At 41.2% G+C, this 19,146-nt stretch overlaps 2 protein-coding genes across 3 annotated transcripts in view; one reads left to right on the top strand and one right to left on the bottom strand.

Annotated features, from left to right (window-relative positions):
- Window positions 1-14,875, top strand: part of LOC134213411 (uncharacterized) — a 58,111-nt gene extending 43,236 nt beyond the window's left edge. Inside the window, exons 4-6 of the mRNA XM_062692451.1 lie at window positions 6,168-6,266; window positions 13,864-13,925; window positions 13,984-14,875. Coding sequence (XP_062548435.1) covers window positions 6,168-6,266; window positions 13,864-13,925; window positions 13,984-14,511 — 689 coding nt within the window. The 3' untranslated portion in view covers window positions 14,512-14,875. The remainder of the gene's footprint in view (window positions 1-6,167; window positions 6,267-13,863; window positions 13,926-13,983) is intronic.
- Window positions 14,760-16,637, bottom strand: LOC134213410 (mediator of RNA polymerase II transcription subunit 30). Of its 2 annotated transcripts, XM_062692450.1 has the most exons (3): window positions 16,392-16,637; window positions 15,511-16,332; window positions 14,760-14,863 (listed from the first exon to the last, which is right to left on the bottom strand). In XM_062692450.1, exons 1-2 carry the CDS (start codon window positions 16,510-16,512, stop codon window positions 15,533-15,535), a joined length of 921 nt encoding a protein of 306 aa, XP_062548434.1. In that variant the 5' UTR covers window positions 16,513-16,637; the 3' UTR covers window positions 14,760-14,863; window positions 15,511-15,532. The 2 variants fall into 2 exon arrangements, with proteins under 2 accessions (XP_062548434.1, XP_062548433.1); XM_062692449.1 differs by lacking the exon at window positions 14,760-14,863 and having other exon boundaries at window positions 15,441-16,332.
- Window positions 16,638-19,146: the final 2,509 nt, after the last annotated feature.

Genomic DNA, 19,146 nt, shown 5'->3' with positions numbered 1-19,146 from the left:
TCCACTTCCTTCTAAGAAACAAGGTTTCAAGACCGTCCTGCCCAAGCGCGGAAAAAATAGAAGGAAGCTGGAGAATTCAGATATTCCTTCTAACTCTAATATCGGAAATAATTCTTCTCCAATCGAACTGAGCAATCAGTTCGATTTGATTAATGATGAAATTGAGCAAATCGAATATACCTCTAGCCCAGGTGATTCGATTCATGCGAAAAAGCAAAGGATTCCGCCAATTGTGGTATCTGTTGCCGAGTTTTCTGGCTTCCGGAATGAGATTTTGAGTAACCTTCAGGGGTTCAAGGTTTCATTTCAGATTGCTAGGAAGGGTGACTGCCGCGTTTTGCCGGGATCCTTTGACGATCGCAAACGTCTTCTTAAGTATTTAACTGAGAAGCGCCATAAATTCTTCACATACGACGACAAAACTGAGCGATTGTTCAAAGTCGTCTTGAAAGGTCTCCCAGTGATGATAAATCACTGGATGAGATTAAATTGAAATTTCTCAATTACTTGGATTTTCACCAGTCCAAGTAATTAAGATGAAAAAAAAATCCCATTCTGGTACTTCCCAGAGGGGCATTTCTCAAGAATTTTATTTAGTTCATTTTAACAAAAGTGAACTAAATAATATGAAAAGTTTGGAAAAGGCCTGTATTATGTCTCATGTCCGTGTTACATGGGAACATTTCCGCAGGCCTGGGGGAAATTTCCAAAACCCTACCCAGTGCCGTAAGTGCCAAAAGTGGGGTCATGGAACCAAACATTGTCACATGGATGCTAAATGCATGATTTGTGGTGGAACCTCTCACGCCAAGGACGCATGTCCTGTGAGAGAAGATTCCAATAAATTTAAGTGCGCAAACTGTGGGGGCAATCATAAATCCAATTTCTGGGAATGCCCTTCACGCAAAAAAGTTTTGAATTCCCGTGCAAAATTGATGACGGGAAATTCCAATCGGATCCCAGATTCGACGGGTAGAAATTTTCAAACGCTCAAATTTCGAAACCGGTTACCGGTCGAGCAATTCATACCCACCACAATTCACAAACAAATTTTGCCGCTCGTCAACGGGTAGCAAGCACTTCAGTAAATTCCAATTTTTCCAATGTACCTACGTATGCAAACATCGCTGCTGGTAGACCAAATTTCTCTTCTCAAAATGAGGTTTATACCCATGTCCCAACGGAAAATAACGGTCATGTTGCCGATTCAGGTAGCATGACTGCTTCCGATTTTGATTTTTTAACTGAACAATTGCATCACATGATTGATGCAATGTTCAAAGCAAATACCATTCCTGAAGCTGTTCAGGTTGGTATAAAGTACACACAAAAAATTGTTATCGGACTCCGTTTCAATGGATCAAAATAATTGTGTGAAAGTTCTAAATTGGAATGCCCGCTCTCTAAAGGGTAAGGAAGATGAATTATTCAACTTCCTTTCAGTTCATAATGTGCATATTGCCATTATAACTGAAACGTATTTAAAACCAGGACTCTCCATTAAAAGAGATCCAAACTATTTTATCTACAGAAATGATCGTCTTGACAGCGCCTGTGGTGGGGTCGCCATTGTCATTAATAGACGTATCAAACATAAATTATTTTCTTCGTTTGAAACCAAAGTTTTTGAAACCTTGGGAGTTTCTGTTGAAACAAATTTTGGACAATTTTCCTTCATTGCAGCCTACTTGCCTTTTCAATGCAATGGGCAGCAAAAGAATTTATTGAAAGCTGATCTTCAAATTCTGACTCGCAACAAATCAAAATTCTTCGTAATTGGTGACTTCAATGCCAAACACCGTTCATGGAATAATGCTCAAAGCAATTCCAATGGTAAAATTTTATTTGAAGATTGTTCTGCGGGATATTATACTATTCAATATCCCAATGGACCAACTTGTTTTTCTTCCAGTCGAAATCCTTCTACAATTGATTTAGTTTTAACGGATTCAAGTCAGCTGTGTGGCCAATTGGTAACTCATGCTGACTTTGACTCTGATCACCTTCCTGTGACGTTTGAAATCTCACAAGAAGCCATTTATAATCCAATCAGCTCTACTTTTAATTATCATAGAGCTGATTGGGATTTATATAAAACGTATATCGATAGGAATTTTGATGTTGATATTCCTCTCGATACCAAAAATGATATTGATAATGCTCTCGTATATTTGACAAATTTAATTATCGAAGCAAGAGGCGTTGCAATTCCTAAATGTGACGTTAAATTCAACTCCATTATTATTGACGATGATCTTCAGCTACTGATCCGTCTTAAAAATGTGAGAAGAAGGCAATACCAAAGAACTCGCGATCCCGCGTTGAAAGTTATTTGGCGAGATTTGCAAATGAAATTAAAAACGTTTCGCTATTCTGAGAAATACCAACTTTGAGAATAATGTCTCCAAGTTGGATCCCAGTTCGAAACCCTTTTGGAAATTAACGAAAATTCTTAAAAAACCTCAAAAGCCAATTCCAGCGCTTAAAGAGGGAAATAAAATTTTATTAAAATTTTATGCTCAGCAGTTCGAGAGTGCCCATAATTTTAGTCTAGGTCTCACTAGTCCAATTGAGGATCAGGTTACACGAAGCTTCGAAGACATTCTCAACCAAGATAATGTTTTGACCCTACGTTGGGAACTAATTTGGATGAAGTGAGATCTATTACTAGAAAATTTAAAAATATGAAAGCCCCGGGTGATGATGGTATTTTCTACATACTTATCAAAAAACTTCCTGAGAGCTCTTTATCCTTTTTGGTTAATTTATTTAACAAATGTTTTCAATTGGCATACTTTCCAGATAAATGGAAAACGCCAAAGTTGTTCCAATTTTGAAGCCGGACAAAAATCCAGCTGAGGCTTCTAGTTATCGCCCAATCAGTTTGCTTTCTTCAATAAGCAAACTGTTTGAAAAGATTATTTTAAATAGAATGATGGTTCATATTAATGACAATTCTATTTTTGCTGATGAGCAATTTGGTTTTCGCCATGGGCATTCAACCACTCATCAGTTATTAAGAGTTACGAACTTAATTCGGCTCAACAAATCTGAAGGATATTCGACTGGAGTTGCTCTTCTTGATATAGAGAAAGCATTTGTTAGTGTTTGGCATGAAGGTTTGATTGTAAAATTGATGAATTTTAATTTTCCTCTGTACATCATTAAACTGATCCAAAATTATTTATCAGATCGCTCACTGCAGGTAAACTATCAGAATACTAAATCTGATAGATTACCTGTAAGGGCTGGTGTCCCCTAAGGCAGCATACTGGGGCCCATATTGTATAACATTTTTACTTCTGACTTACCTGATTTACCACCAGGGTGTCAAAAATCTTTGTTTGCAGATGACACGGGCCTTTCAGCCAAAGGGCGAAGCCTTCGTGTCATTTGTAGTAGATTGCAAAAAAGTTTGGATATTTTCTCCACTTACTTGCAAAATGGAAAATTTCCCTGAATGCTTCCAAAACTCAGCTTATAATTTTCCCACATAAGCCGAGAGCTTCTTATTTGAAACCGACTAGCAGACATATTGTCACAATTAATGGGGTTCCAATTAATTGGTTTAGCGAAGCTAAATATTTAGGACTTCTGCTATTAACTTTTAAAAATCACATTGAAGGCCTTCAAGCCAAATGTAACAAATATATTAAGTGCCTATATCCACTTATAAACAGAAAATCAAAACTTTGTCTTAAGAACAAACTTTTGATTTACAAACAAATTTTTAGACCTGCCATGTTGTATGCTGTGCCAATATGGGCTAGTTGCTGCAATACCAGAAAGAAGGCACTCCAGAGGATTCAAAATAAAATTTTGAAAATGATTCTGAAGTTGCCTCCGTGGTATAGTACCAATGAACTTCATAGAATTTCTAATATTGAGACATTGCAACAAATGTCCAACAAAATAATTTCAATTTTAGATAAAATCGTTGCAATCTTCTATTGCAACGATTAACTCCTGTACCCTTAGTTTTAATTAGGATAATTTTAGTTTAAGTTGAAAACATTGTAATTCCTACATGGTTCAATTCAACCAGAGGAAAAATTCTAACTGCCAGAGGCAATTGAAATGTATTAATAATAACTAAAAGCGTAACATAGCAAATAAGGATGATAGTGCTAAGAAAACACGGAACACCTAGTCTAAGAGATGAATGCATGTAGTAGATAACTAGCAAATAAAAACAGTTAAAAAAAAAAAAAAAAATAAAAAAAAAATAAAAAAAAAAAATTTAAAAAAGACGCCGCCTAATACCAACCGGTACACATTTGCATGAGGGAAAAAACGACGACACTACGGCGATATATTGATTGTTAACGAATTTAGGCCCGATGTCCACGTAGCGTTTTTTCAACGCTACGTGCACGTGGCGTTGAGAAAACGCAGGTGTGCATCGGTGCAGCGACGCTGCGTTACCGCTTTTTCCCGATGCACACATGCGTCCTTTTAACGCCATGTGCACGCAGCGTTGAAAATACGCTACGTGGGCATCGGGCCTTAATGAAAATCTTATGAGTAAGCTGCGTCGTAGAATTTCAGTGAAAATCTATGGATTATTCTATATCTATTCGTTCTAGTTCGATATTTATGAATTGATGTTGAGTTGATCTTAAACTATTTGATAATAAATTAAGAAAATTATTTTGAGCTTTTAAGTGGAATGCCTTCACTTGTCATAAGACGAGTTTGTACAATCCCATTTAATTCCACCACTTAATTGTGTCTTGACAGATACGTATTTCGACCTCAACAGTAAGGCCGTCTTCAGTGTCTCGTACTTGACTATGCGCAACAAGCGAGTAGAAGTAAGCACCGTAGTAAATGTACCTAGATAAATTATTATACCTACGCATAGTATAAATAGTGTAAGCTGCGATCATTTTCTTCAAGTTGAGTCAAGTACGAGACACTGAAGACGGCCTTACTGTTGAGGTCGAAATACGTATCTGTCAAGATACAATTAAGTGGTGGAATTCAAGGGGATTGTACAAACTCGTCTTATGACAAGTGATAATAAATATTTTTTTATCTTTATTGGAGAGTTGCGGCCCTAGCCTGGCTCGTCTCTAATAATAAATATAGCAAGTATAGAGCAAGTTTGCCCCAAGGAAGCGTTAAAAATCTCTCCCCTTTAGAAAACCACTGTAAACAAAATTAATAACAAATAACAATATCATGCATACTACGACTAGCCCGATCCAGAAAGTCACATAATCTGGAATTGCATAATGGGCAGGAATGGCGAACAGCGCTTGGTTTCGTCCGATTATCACACAAAGACGCATAGAATACAGCGACCAAAACGAGCAGATGAGGATGAGATGCAGTCATGCCAAGAGATACATCACGATGAAAGAAGGAAGCTAACATAAAACAAGTTTATTGACGTTATGCTTTTAACAAGATTGTACCAATAAAATTGATTAAATTCATCAAAATATAAATTCGTACTTTCTAAACGATTAAAGTCACTTACAGTCTACGTGTTCAGTGTTTAGCAAGATTGTAAGTTGCATATGGTCGTACCCACAAATCAACCAAACCTGCCACCATGTTCCTATGAAACCGTGTTTTTATTTCCGTATGTATCTAATACATATCTTCCTGCTGCTAATAACAGAACCAGACATCTCCAACAACTTAAATTACTTTGCGAAAGTATGATGTCACTCGTAATAGCATAGACTACCCACACATCTCCCCATGTTGTAACCGGAGCCATCAATTATCTCATCAATCGCTTCCTCCCTTTAGCTAAAACCGGTCACCGATGAATGGATGCTATAATATCGTCCGGACGACAAAATATCGCAAGCAAGCGGGTAGGAGGAGAGTAGACGGAATGCGGCCACAGCCGCGCCGCCGCCGTCATCGTGATCATGAGCCCGAAGAAATCGAAAGTGACCCCCATCATCGGACTGTTGCTTGGTGCTCGCTCATTTTTTGCGACGAGAGTGGACCGAAGGGGCCTACACCGCACCGCTTGTTTCCGTCGATAGAGGAGGCGATTCATTCAGCGCGCGTCTGCCACCGATTCGTATTTTATTTAGCTTTACAACTCACGCAGCCAGACTGTGTTTATATTTGATTTTCGATTTCAAAGCCCGGCTAATCACAGTTTTGCTGATGTTTCTTTTTGGTGTTTCTTTCGTTTCCAGGAACGGACTCGCGACTTGGTTTTGGCTTCCGACTAGGCGAACATGCCGACTTCCAGGTGCAATTCGAAATCGGCCCGCAGCAAAGAACTAGACCAATAGGTGAGGTATTGGGAGCAGTGGAAATAATTGACTATGTAGCAGGTTGGGAAGATTCGATTTCATGACTAATAATAACCATAAAAAAGGGCATTTACTGTTGATACTTGATCGGCTACAGCTCTTCGATGAACCTACGCCGAAATGGAGTATCCTTCTCCACTGGACTCGATCCTGGGCCAATCGCTTCCAGTCGCCCTGAACATTGAGCGCCCTCACGTCCTCTTCTACTGCAAAAAGCCATCGTGTGCGCGGCCTTACGAACAACTTACGGCATACGAACAACGTGACCAGCCCACCGTAGTCTGCCGTGTTGTATAAGCTTAATAATAGCCAGCCCTTTATACACCTGGTACAATTCGTGGTTCATGCGACGTCGCCAGATACCTTTCTCCTATTACCGCAGAGTATTGTGCGCAGCACCTTACGCTGAAACACTCCGAAAGCTCTCCGATCAGACTCCTTTAACGTCCATGTTTCATGGCCATATAAAGCCACCGGAAGAATCAGAGTTACAGCGCGAGTTTTGTTTTCGTTTGCAGACTACGGGACTTAAGCTGGTTACGAAGTCTGTAATAAGCCCTATTTGCAGCTGCAATACGCCTTTTCACCTCGCGGGTAACATCATTATCGCACGTCACTAATGTTCCAAGATACACAAATTCTTCTACCACTTCAAATTTGTCATCATCCAGCACCATTTCGCTACCACCACCACTAATGAACCCACGTTGATTGCCAGCGACCATGTATTTCGTTTTGCTGGTATTGATCGTGAGTCCAATCCTCGATGTCTCCCTCTTAGAAGGCACAAAAGCCTCTTCCACGGCACTGCGATCAATCCCAGGAACATATGCGATCTTGTAATAATGGTAATAGATCTTTTGATTGTGGTGCATTTTTTGCCTGTATTTTGATCAGTTTTGAGTAAAAACCTTTTATAAATTTCAATTCTTATAGTAATTCTGCCTATGCAGCAAAAATTTGCATTTTTAAATGTATTTTCGTGTGTGAATTGAAATTTAATGTGGTTTTCACGTTGAGGCATATTTACAGAATTCTCTGATCATATAATTTTGACGTGATAAAACTTGTCAATAAGCTCAAATTGAGGGTGGCTCATATGGGAGTGGTTCATTCATCAGTACTGCCACCTGGAAAAATTTCGAGAAAAAGTAGAATCACGGAAATTTGACATAGCATAATATAGAAAATGAGGATTAAAATGCCTCTAGAACGTTATACAAAAAAATAAGTCAAACAATTTTTAGTTTGTGGGGTTAGAAATTCAACTATCTTAAGCATTAACTGCTTATTCGAAAAAATAATAAAAATCTAGATATCATGTCTATTTTGTGTGCTTTTAAAATTCTAACCCCTTAAACCAAGATTTTTTTTGAAAAATATTTTTATTTTTATTTTATAACAAAAATTTACTTCATTTCCTATACTACCGTGCACGCACCATACTTTGCGCAGTTAAGGAAATGCAAAATTGAATCAACTCGTACAACTTACAGAAAGTAGCTATCTGCCTGAAATAGTTTCCATGCTGTAGTATTATTATTATATTATTGTTTAAGAACTAAATTTGGTACAAAAATTTAAAATAAATAGTAAATTGAACTTCAAAGCAGACCCCTTATTATATGCCTAACTTTGCGCACATAACTTGGAAAATTTCTAACACGAAGCAAGCGTCTATCATACAATTTTTCATCTAAATTTTATTTTTTCATCTAATACTACTATTACAATTTATGTTCATTCCATTTGTAGGCATATTTGAGCATATTTGAGAATATGAGGATGCCCGGCATTATTTTCTTATGATTCGACATACTTAGTATGTTTTCACGTCTGTTGGTGTATGTACAGCCTCATTTATGTACATTGGCCACAGCTAACAAAAGTACTTTTTTGCGTAAACCCTATTCCGACAAGGTATATCATAAATGTTGAAAATATCGAAGAAATACGAGTGGTGCGCAAAATTAGGTACACTGTATTGAAAAATTGTTCCTAACATTACGCAACATATATTTTAAAGAAAAATGTAAATAACTAACCAAATTCTCATGAGATGGCTTCTACAATATTATAATTATTGGGTTCATGTGTAATCAATTGTCAGCGAATGTAAAAATTTACAAAAAATACAGTTTTTCGGGTAAACCGTCACTTGTCATTTGTGCTAAGAACACGCCATTTTGGTCATTTTCACTATTTTCAGTACAAGTTTCGACTATTAAAATGAAAAATATGTCATTTAACAGCGAAAAAATGCATGCACTGTTATGATAACATGTATATTGTGCTGACAAGTAATAATTATATTTCGAAATTCAGTTTAAACGCATTCTATTACAAAAATAACCGCAAAATGCGCAAAGTTAGGAGCTGCGCAAAGTTGGGTGCGTGCACGGTACACCGTGTGACATTTCAATGATTCTACTTTTTCTCTCAATGGCAGCTGGCGGTCTTCTCCTCCCCAGTACCCTATTAACCCGTATGTTCATATTGCCCCTACTGCCGGTACAACTTTTCCAAGAAACCAGATTTCAATTACTGATGAGGTACGACGAACTTGTAGCGCCTAAATGTTCCTATAAATTTGTCCAATAGGACATTATTTTCAATATGTAATCTGAGGCGTGAGAGAAAAAATGGCATTCAACTGACAATATGCCAAATGATACGTTTTAATTTGGAAACATAACATAGAAAAGAAGGGGGACATGAGGGGTGGTTTGATGCCTAAACATAAAACTAATCAATATATTTATTTATTTATTTATTTTCAAACTAAGGCCGGAGTGGCCTTTGCAGTGCATAAAAGTCTTCTCCATTCAGCTCAGCCCATGGCTGCACGTCGTCAACCACGCAGTCTGCGGAGGGTCCGCAAATCGTCCTCCACCTGATCGATCCACCTTCCTCGCTATGCACCTCGCCTTCTTGTTCCCGTCGGATCGTTGTCGAGAACCATTTTCACCGGATTACTGTCCGACATTTTGGCTACCTGCCCGGCCCACCGCAGTCTTCCGATTTTCGCAGTGTGAACGGTTTTCCTAACAGCTGATGCAACTCGTGGTTCATTCGCCTCCTCCACGTACCGTCCGCCATTTGCACAGATGGTATGCAGCACTTTCCTTTCTAAAACTCCCAGTGCACGTTGGTCCTCCACGAGCATCGTCCTGGTCTCGTGTCCGTAGAGAACTACCGATCTAATAAGCGTTTTGTAGATAGTCAGTTTGGTACGGCGGCGAGCTCTATTCGATTGCGGAGTCCAAAGTACGTACGATTGCCAGCCACTATGCGTCTACGAAATTCTCTGCTGGTATTATTTTCGGCAGTCACCAGTGAGCCCAAGTACACAAACTCTTCTACCGCCTCGATTTCGTCACCACCGATGCAAACTCGAGGTGGGTGGCTCACATTGTCTTCTCTTTAGCTTCGCTTTTCAGTCTGATTTTGGCTTCCTCCATCCTCTCAAAGCTATGTGCCATAAATATCAATGTCGTCGGCGAAACAAAATAATTGGACGGACTTCGTGAAAATCGTACCACTAGTGTCGATCCCTGCCCTTCGTATTACCCCTTCCAAAGCGATGTTGAATAGCAGACACGAAGACCATCACCTTACCGTAACCCTCTGCGCGTTTCAAAGGGACTCGAGAATGTCCCTGAAACTCGAACTACGCGCATCACCCGATCCATCGTCGCCTTGATCAATTGTACACCCAGGTTTTTTTTACACGGTTTGGTTTTAGTCGTTAAAGACCTTCAGCGTAAATGAAACAATGAGTTAACCCCACGAAAAAATTCACAAAAAATCAAAGAAAATTCAGGGGGTATTTCAAAAGCTTTAAAAGTTTAGGTTAACCGAGAAATTAATGAATTCCAACCGCGTAAAAAAAAACCTGGGTGTATCAGTTTATCCGGAAATCCGTTTTCCTGCATTCGATGCCATAGCTGGTCCCGATAGATTGTATCATATGCAGCTATGAAGTCGATAAATGATGTGCGAGCACGTGGAATTTCTGCAATACCTGACGTACGGCGAACACCTGATCTGTTGTAGAGCATTCATCCATAAATCCCGCCTGCTACTACCCCACGAACTCTCTTGCGATTGGTGCTGGGAGAGTACCTTGTAGGCGACGTTTAGCAATGTAATTTCGCGGTAGTTGTTACAATCCAATGTATCGTCCCCTTTGTAGATATGAAACACGACACCTTCCATCCACTCCTGCGGCAGAACCACCGACGAACCGACTTGTCACTGGCGCTTCTGATTGTCCCATACTTTTAAACGGTCATTCGCTTTTTCGGGTGATCGCTCCTGTCAAACGAGTTAAGACACAACTCCGCTACTATGTTAATACACGTAGGTTGGTGGCTGAGCTACGAAAACTACGCGAGTCATTATGGGGGCGACGATAGTGTTCGATGATTTTTCATCATGGCGTCGTAGGTAGCAAATTTGAATTATTTTCCATGGTTCGTCGGTGGCAAAACCTCATCCTCCCAAACCAAGGTAATAACCCAGTGCAGCGCTTTTGCCAGTGCCTCACGACCGTGTTTAAGCAGCTCTCCTGATAGCTGGTCAACTCCAGGGGCTTTGTTATTTTTCAGCCGGCCAATCTCTTCTTGGATTTCCTGGAGATTCGGTGCCGGAAGTCGTATGTCCTGCGCGCGTGCTCCCAGGTTAATTACCATACCGCCACCGTTGGCGTATCGCCATTCAGGTGCTCTTTGTAGTGCTGCCGCCTCCTTTGGATCATCTCACGCTCATTCGTAAGGAGGTTCCCGTTTATGTCCTTACACATCTCGGGCTCTGGCACGTGGCTCTTACGTGAACGGTTTAACTTCTCTTAGAATTTTCGTGCGCTATCAGCGCGGTACAGTTGCTTCGTCTCTTCGCGGTCTCTATCTTCCTGCTGGCGCATTTTCCTCCGAAAATCGAGTTTTGTCTGTTCCGCGCCCGTTTGTATCGTGCCTCGTTCGCCCTCGTGCGGTGTTGCAGCAATCTCGCCCATGCTACATTCTTCTCCTAAACTAACTGCTCATATTCGCCATCATACCAGTCGTTTCTCTGATCCGGAAGCACCGTGCCTAGTGCAGCGGTTGCGGTGCTTCCAATAATGATGGATCGAATATCTCTCCAGCCATCTTCAAGAGACGCTGCGCCTAGCTGCTCTTCCGTTGAGAGTGTCACTTCCAGCTGCTGCGCTTAGTCTTGGGCTAGTCTACCGTCTTGTAGCCGCCCAATGTTTAGCCGCGGCGGACGACTCTGACGCGTGTTGTACACCGTCGAGAGTTTTGAGCGCAGACATACTGCAACGAGGTAGTGGTCAGATTCAATATTCGCACTGCGGTAAGTGCGTACGTTCGTGATGTCGGAGAAGAATTTGCCGTTGAGTCGATTAGAACGTGGTCGATTTGCTTTTTCGTTACTTGATTAGGTGATTTCCATGTGGCCTTGTGGATATTCTTGCGGGGGAAGAAAGTGCTTCGGACTACCATTCCACGGGAGGCTGAAAAGTTTATGCATCGTTGGCTGTTGTCGTTCGATACGGTATGCAGACTATCCGGTCCGATGACCGGTTTATAAATTTTCTCCCTTCCTACCTGAGCGTTCATGTCACCGATGACGATTTTGACGTCCCGCAGTGGGCATCCATCGTATGTCTGCTCCAGCTATGCATAGAACGCTTCTTTCTCGTCTTCGGGTCTCCCTTCGTGTGGGCTGTGCACGTTGATGATGTTAAAGTTGAAGAATCGGCCTTTTAACCTCAACTTGCACATCCTTGCGTTGATTGGCTGCCACCTAATCACGCGTTGGCGCATCTTCCCCAGCACTATGAAGCCGGTTCCCAGCTCGTTGGTGGTGCCACAGCTTTGGTAGAAGGTAGCCGCTCGATACCCGCTTTTCCACACTTTCTGTCCTGTCCAGCACATTTCCTGCAGCGCTACGACGTCGAAGTTACGGAGATGTAATTCATCGTAGATTATCCTGTCGCAACCTGCGAAGCCTAGCGACTTACAGTTCCATGTTTCAAGCTTCCAATCGTGATCCTTTATTCGTCACCTAGGTCGTTGCCGATTGTATCGAGTCGTATTATCTTCTATGTCGTTCGTAATGGTTGTTTTTAAAGGCGGCTTATTGGGCCTGCGCAAACCTCCTGTCTCGTCGGAAGACCGTCGTGTCAGGGCTGTTTAGTGTCCCACCTAACACTAGGACATTGGGCTTGTGCGCTTTGAGCGGCACACGGTCGCTTTGGCGGAGCCTTCGTTCGGATACATGCCGTTTTTTTATAGAGGTTTAACAGGGCCCACTGTCAAACCCCACCACATCCTAGGCAGGCACCACAACTCGCAGATGGCCTGGGGAGGGATCGTCAAGCCCTTGGACATAGTCTCTGCTGCCCCCGCAAAGGCAAAAGAGTATATGACTCCTTATTCAAAAGTAAGCATTTGCCCGGAATAAGGCAAAATAGTAGATGACTCCTTCTTTAAAAATATGCATTTGCTCGGAATAAGGCAAAAGAGTATATGATTCTATCTTTTAAAGCACACTATTTCTTCTTATAACGAGAAAGCATGCATGCATTTGGTTGGAAGAATTCTAATGAATAGATCATTCCTCCATTCGAAGTCTGCCTAGAGTTTTTATAATTCTTCTAATGTTTATGCCAAATGGTCATTATGCCAAAAGGCCCTAAAATTAATAATTATTTTCGAGCGTCTTAGAAGAAAATGATACACGGTTTTAAAAAAAATATCTTCCTTTTACTTCCACTAATTTGTGGATTTTAGGAAATTAGTGGAAGTAAAAGGAAGATAATTTTTTTTTAAAACCGTCCTAAAATTATTTTGACTATTTTTTTATTATGCCAAACGGTCGTTATGCCAAATGGTTCTTCTTCTTCTTACTGGCATTACATCCCCACACTGGGACAGAGCCGCCTCACAGCTTAGTGTTCATTAAGCACTTCCACAGTTATTAACTGCGAGGTTTCTAGACAAGGTTACCATTTTTGATTCGTATATCATGAGGCTAGCACGATGATACTTTTATGCCCAGGAAGTCGAGCCAATTTCCAATCCGAAGATTGCCTAGACCGACACCGGGAATCGAACCCAGCCACCCTCAGCATGGTCTTGCTTTGTAGCCGCGCGTCTTACCGCACGGCTAAGGAGGGCCAAATGGCCCCTGGCTATTCAACTCGCTATACCAAATGACATTATGCCAAACGGACTTATGCCAAAATTATGCCATTTGGGGTAGCCCCCTTGCCCGGAATAAGGCAAAACTATATATGCTGCCTTCCTTTAATGCACGCATTTTTTCGGAACAAAGCAAAATAGCATATGGTCCCTTCCTAAATACGCATTTGCACAGAATAACGCAAAAGAGTCCCATTTGATTTGTTTGTTAAGGCTCGCATATAATACGAAGGAGCATATAATTCCATTTTTCGTTTTTGGCTTAATCTTACACCCTAGGCCCAATGTCACCTTGAAAGACGGTACACTTGGTGTACGAGAAAGACTACAAATAACAGCATTTTTATCGAATCTAAATCTTTTTTTTTTAGGTTCATCATCCAGTAGCAGTAAACGTAACGCAGATTCGGACGACTATCAACAACTCGTCAGGGTAGTATTTCTCCGACCAACTTCAGACAAATCCTGCTTACACCGATTCCTAATTTCAGAAGAAGCAGTTCCCACTGAACCCCGCTGGTAAGTCATGGCTGGAGGTATGGTCCAAGGAAACCCGCAAGAAGCAAAACTTCAACAAGGATAAGCACCGGGATGCGGTCGGAGCGGCAACCGGTATGCCGGCTTCGCCAACGATGTCCGAAACGGCCTACAACCAACTGCAGCAATTGTACGATATGAACAAACCGACCAAGGAGGAGACGATCGGAACCATTCCGGCAGCGGAGTTGGAGTCCAGATTGAAGCAACTGCAAACGCTTCGGCCGGATGATGTGCAGCCGTTCAAACCGCTGCCCACCGGAGCCGCGGATAGTAATGTCAACGAAGTTGATTCGAAGAAACCGCTAGCCGAAGTTCCCTTCAAACCAATGCCCGAGGCAACGTTGGCCGGAACGGTGAAAGCGGTTGAAAATGGCCCCGAACCGAGGAAGAACCTGCGACGGCGGAAGAACCCCAGCGGGAACGGGCCTCGAGAGAAGGATAAGATTTCGGCTGATTTGGCGGATGTCTCGATGGATTGAGAGAGTGGGAGGGGTTTCGAATTTGATAGGACGGAACGTACTATTGTTTTAACTTGTATGAACGGATGCTGAGAGAGAGAAGGTGTGCGCGAGTTCAAGGGTGAATGGGTTCTTCTAAGTTTTTACCTCGGGGTAAGCGTGGCACAGCCGTCAAAGGGTAACTGTAGATGAAACTACTTCTGTAAATAATACCTGGTGTTTAGGATGTGATATCGAACTATTTATGACGTAATCGAAAACACGCGAATGGTAGTTAACTATTTATTTGAAGTAAGGAGAAACAAATTGATAACGATTAAGGTGCAATTGGATACCAAAACGGAAACAAATATACGATGTGCTAGTGGGATCACTGAAATAAAAAGGGCGCGATTGTAGAAAGAAATACCCATGTCGGATAGGAAATTTCTTGCTAATAGTTCCGAAAAACCTGCAACTAAAAATGGTAAACTAGTCTCAACAGAGTCCATTAATGCGCTTAACACTCGAGCATGCTCGCTATTGTTTTTTTTTTTTTTTTGTACAACACTTACAAAAAACATCCCTAAGCGGCATGTAGCATGGACGAGCCTGCATGAGCGTTCCAGGACCGCGCGGGTGATTAACAGCTAAGACACCTTTTTATATTTTTCGTCACTATTCTTAACAAGCTGCTTAATTCATTACTAAAGGGTATAAAATATGTCGTTTTTATGTCGAAAATTATCAATATCGTCGATGCCACTGCAAACTGTGAAAAAATAGCTGATACCATGACGATGGTGAGCTTGAGATGCCTTGTTGCCCTGCATATACAAATGTAGTGTAATATTTATCCACCACAAACACAAAATAATTTTTGAAAACTTAAAGAAAACTTTCGAACATAGCCAACGATCTACAAAGTGCGTCAGCTTGAAAATGGAAGCGTTCTTTCAAAATAACCTCCGTTCTTCCACTTTCATACGCTTATATTAGACGTGGTAATTAAAAATATCTTTTAAATAATGTTACACTCACCTACATTTGCACCGATTGCAAACTAGCACCTTCTCATACTCAGCATCGTATTGATCTCCCAAATCGTCAGTCGGATCTTGTCGATTATCTCCCGCAGCTGTTTGTTTTTCATCATCACAACCTCAATACTTTCTCGGTTCTCCTGCATCAGTTTCTTGTATTCCTCCGAGTGAACTGGTTCCGCCCGTTCCGGTTCACCCTTCAGCGGTATCAAGCTTTCCACGTGGGTGTATTCCATGCCCTGCTGGCAGTTGTCATTGCACTTGTCATACAGCAGCCGCAGCCGTTTGAACAGCAACCGTATGGTGCGAAACTGTTCCTGAACCTTGGCTTTCTTATCGTTGCTTGACGAAAGACCCGTATTCGTTCCGTTGGGGGGCTGAATCTGTCGAAGCAAGCCGAACACCTCCTGGAACCGGCTGACGATGTCCTGTACCGTTTCCTGGCCAATCCGGCACAACGACAACAAATTGAACTCTTTCTGCTGCACATTGGGTGCCTGCGTATTGGTTCCGGGCCCCGGATTGGGTTGTCCCGGTGGAACAGCTCCGACAGACCCAGATACGGATTGGGTAGCACCCGGAACTGATTGCACTCCAGAAGCCATTCCCAGCTGATGGCCTTGCTGAGGGTTTTGCTGTTGTTGCTGCTGCTGCTGCGCTTGATTTTGTCCCGGTTGTAGTTGCTGAACCTGGCCAGTTCCTTGGTTCGGATTCGGTTGTTGCTGTTGAATATTCTGACCCATACCCATGTCGGGACCAACTTGACCCGCCCCGGATTGCATTTGCTGTTGGTTTTGCATGACGTTTCCTTGATTGTAACCTGTGGATTTAATTAAAAATGTATCAACTTTGGAGTATTGGTAACGCAAATATACAAACCCATCATTCCCATTTGGTTCGGTACTCCCATTTGATTCATCTGTTGCTGCATCATAGGACTGTTGAAATTGCCACGGTGTCCACTGGGACTTTGATAACCACTCGGGTATTGGCCGGACATATTTTTTCGCTAAATAAGGATATATGACCGCAAAAATACGAAATATTCCAAAAGTTAACCGAGTAAACAACGCGTCCGAACGGTCTGAACCGGGATTTCGAGAGCTACTGATCATCATTCATGATTGATGCTGATGCGCTGTCATTCTTATTAATTCAAAACAAACCAGGGCCGTATTTTACACTGGCATTTTTCGAGCAGTTTTATAGGCGATAGGCCTTTTCTTGTGACACTGCCGAGACTGCACTTGTTTTCAACCGCTGAACAGGCCTGCAATCCCAAAGCTGTCACTTTCATAGAAGAACTGTCAATTGACGATAAAATCATCTGATTTTAAACTCTCGTAAAAAGGCCTATTCATACTATAGGCCTTTTCAGGAGACGTTTAAAATCAGCTGATATTATTGTGAATTGACAGTTCTTCTAAGAAAGTGACAGCTTCGAGTTTGCGGGCCTGTTTACGGGTGCAAACTAGCGCAGTCTCGGCAGTGTCACATGAAAAGCTATAAGACACGTAAAGAAAAAAAAATTAAAAGTTATATGACAAAAACCTATTCGAAAATACTAATACACTTCATTATGCTACCTAATGAATGATTCAATACCAAAAACCTAATAATATTCATAAGTTAGGGGTCGTTCAACAATGATGTCACAGGTTTTAGGGGGGGATCGGGTCTAAGATTTTGTGACACTGGATATACTAGGTATACAACGTGACAGTGACGTGACAGAGGGGGGAGGGGGGTCTAGAAATCTCAAAAAGTAGTTACGTCATATTTGAATCGTCCCAATGAAAAGTATAAGTTTGGGAATGTATGGGGTGAATGCAAAGTATAAGTTTTTGCCTTTATCGTATACAAAGTATACGTAAAGGCTATATGTTCGCTCCAAAAATGAACTTTTTATAGGAGGCCCGGAGACCCATAGTGTTATATACCAATCGACTCAGTTCGACGAATTGAGTTGATGTCTGTGTGTGCGTGTGTGTGTATGTGTGCGTGTATGTGTGCGTGTATGTGTGTGTGTATGTGTGTGTGTCTGTGCGCAGACACCCAAAAAAAATGTCACTCATTTTTCAGGTACTTATCCTTAACCGATTTACTCGCAACAAGTTGCATTCGACGCAGGATACTCTCCCATTGTTTCCTATTGAAAATTGATCAGATCGGACCATGGGCTCGGAAGTTATGGCCAAAATACCACTTTTTTATAGAAAAAAATAGTAAAAAAATGTCACTCATTTTTCAGGCACTTATCCTTAACCGATTTACTTGCAACAAGTTGCATTCGACGTAGAATACTCTCTCATTATTTCCTATTGAAAATTGGCCAGATCGGACTATGGGCTCAAGAGTAATGGCCAAAATACTATTTTCATAATGCACGAGAAAGGCACCATCACCGCTAGGTGGATTAATCAGGGTTTTTTTTCTTATACATATCATTAAGTAGCTGCCTTGGCAAAAAAGTATTAGAAATCTCGCTTAACTTTTCAAAAGGACCTAAGTAACATTTTTTCATGAATTAATTTGAACAGCGCAATCAACAGAACAACATGAAAGCTATTGATTGCAGTATTCAAATTAATTCATAAATAAAATGTTACTTAGGTCCTTTTGAAAAGTTATGCGAGAAATATTAATAATGAACAACAATGGATTTTTTTACGTGTATATGCCACATTGTTCGGAATGCTCGGAACGGTGGGTGCGGTTGACCTCCACAAACGTCAAATCAGAGACTAGCCCGCAGCTGGCGGCCATTACCGCTCGCGGAAAACTGGATACTGGCATTTTACGTGCGGTGACAGCCGACAAAATTTTACTCAGGTTCTGGTAGAGTGAAATCGATTTGACGTTTGGCTTGTGTCGTTTGACCAGAGTCTATTATATAGAGTTGCGCAAAGAGGATCTTCTTACAGTTATTCTGAACGAGCTTCTTGTTATTCTGTTTGCAACTTTCATTTTTGTTCAACCCTTAAAGCGACTTCACGGGAGTGTTCACTGCTAAAGCTTTCTAATTCGATAACCAAGTCACCCACAGAGTGCAAACACGTGAGTTTCTTGTTGCTACTTTATTGGGGGTGTATTGAAGTTTTTTCAAGCTGTTTCTAGAACAAATCTAATACATTTCAATTCATGCGTTTTAATTCGCCATAACAATCATTAGGCGATAACAATACTTCCGCCTTACCAACAATCATTTGTTTACTTTGCTCGATAGGTAGACGGATTGACAGTTCAATAGGTAGATTTGGCTTCACTCTTTGCGTAACTCTATACACGGATAAAATGAAATAAACTAGTTAGCTTACTGTTTAATTTTTCTAGAGCTTTTTCAAATTTTATTTGTTACAGGGATTATTAATAAATTTAGCTTAGCTTGCTTTTTAAGCATTGCAATGATTTTCTGAAAAATAAACTTTTGAATGCTTAACAAGCTCGCAGTGTTACTATTGAGACTTGAGAAAAATATTCATTATCATTTTGTCGTTCAGCAAGGTAGGTCGTATCGAAGCCAAATTTCTTAAGATTTTTTTCAGGTTGTTCCAGTGGATTATCTACACCTATGTCGTCATTTCAGTCCAGCTCAGGTCCGGGTTTGCACAGTCAGCGACTCCAAAAATACTCA

This window comes from Armigeres subalbatus, chromosome 2 (assembly GCF_024139115.2).
Source record: "Armigeres subalbatus isolate Guangzhou_Male chromosome 2, GZ_Asu_2, whole genome shotgun sequence".
NCBI lineage: Eukaryota > Metazoa > Arthropoda > Insecta > Diptera > Culicidae > Armigeres > Armigeres subalbatus.
The sequence above is the reverse complement of the archived record's forward strand: the minus strand, read 5'-3'. Positions and strand labels throughout refer to the sequence as shown.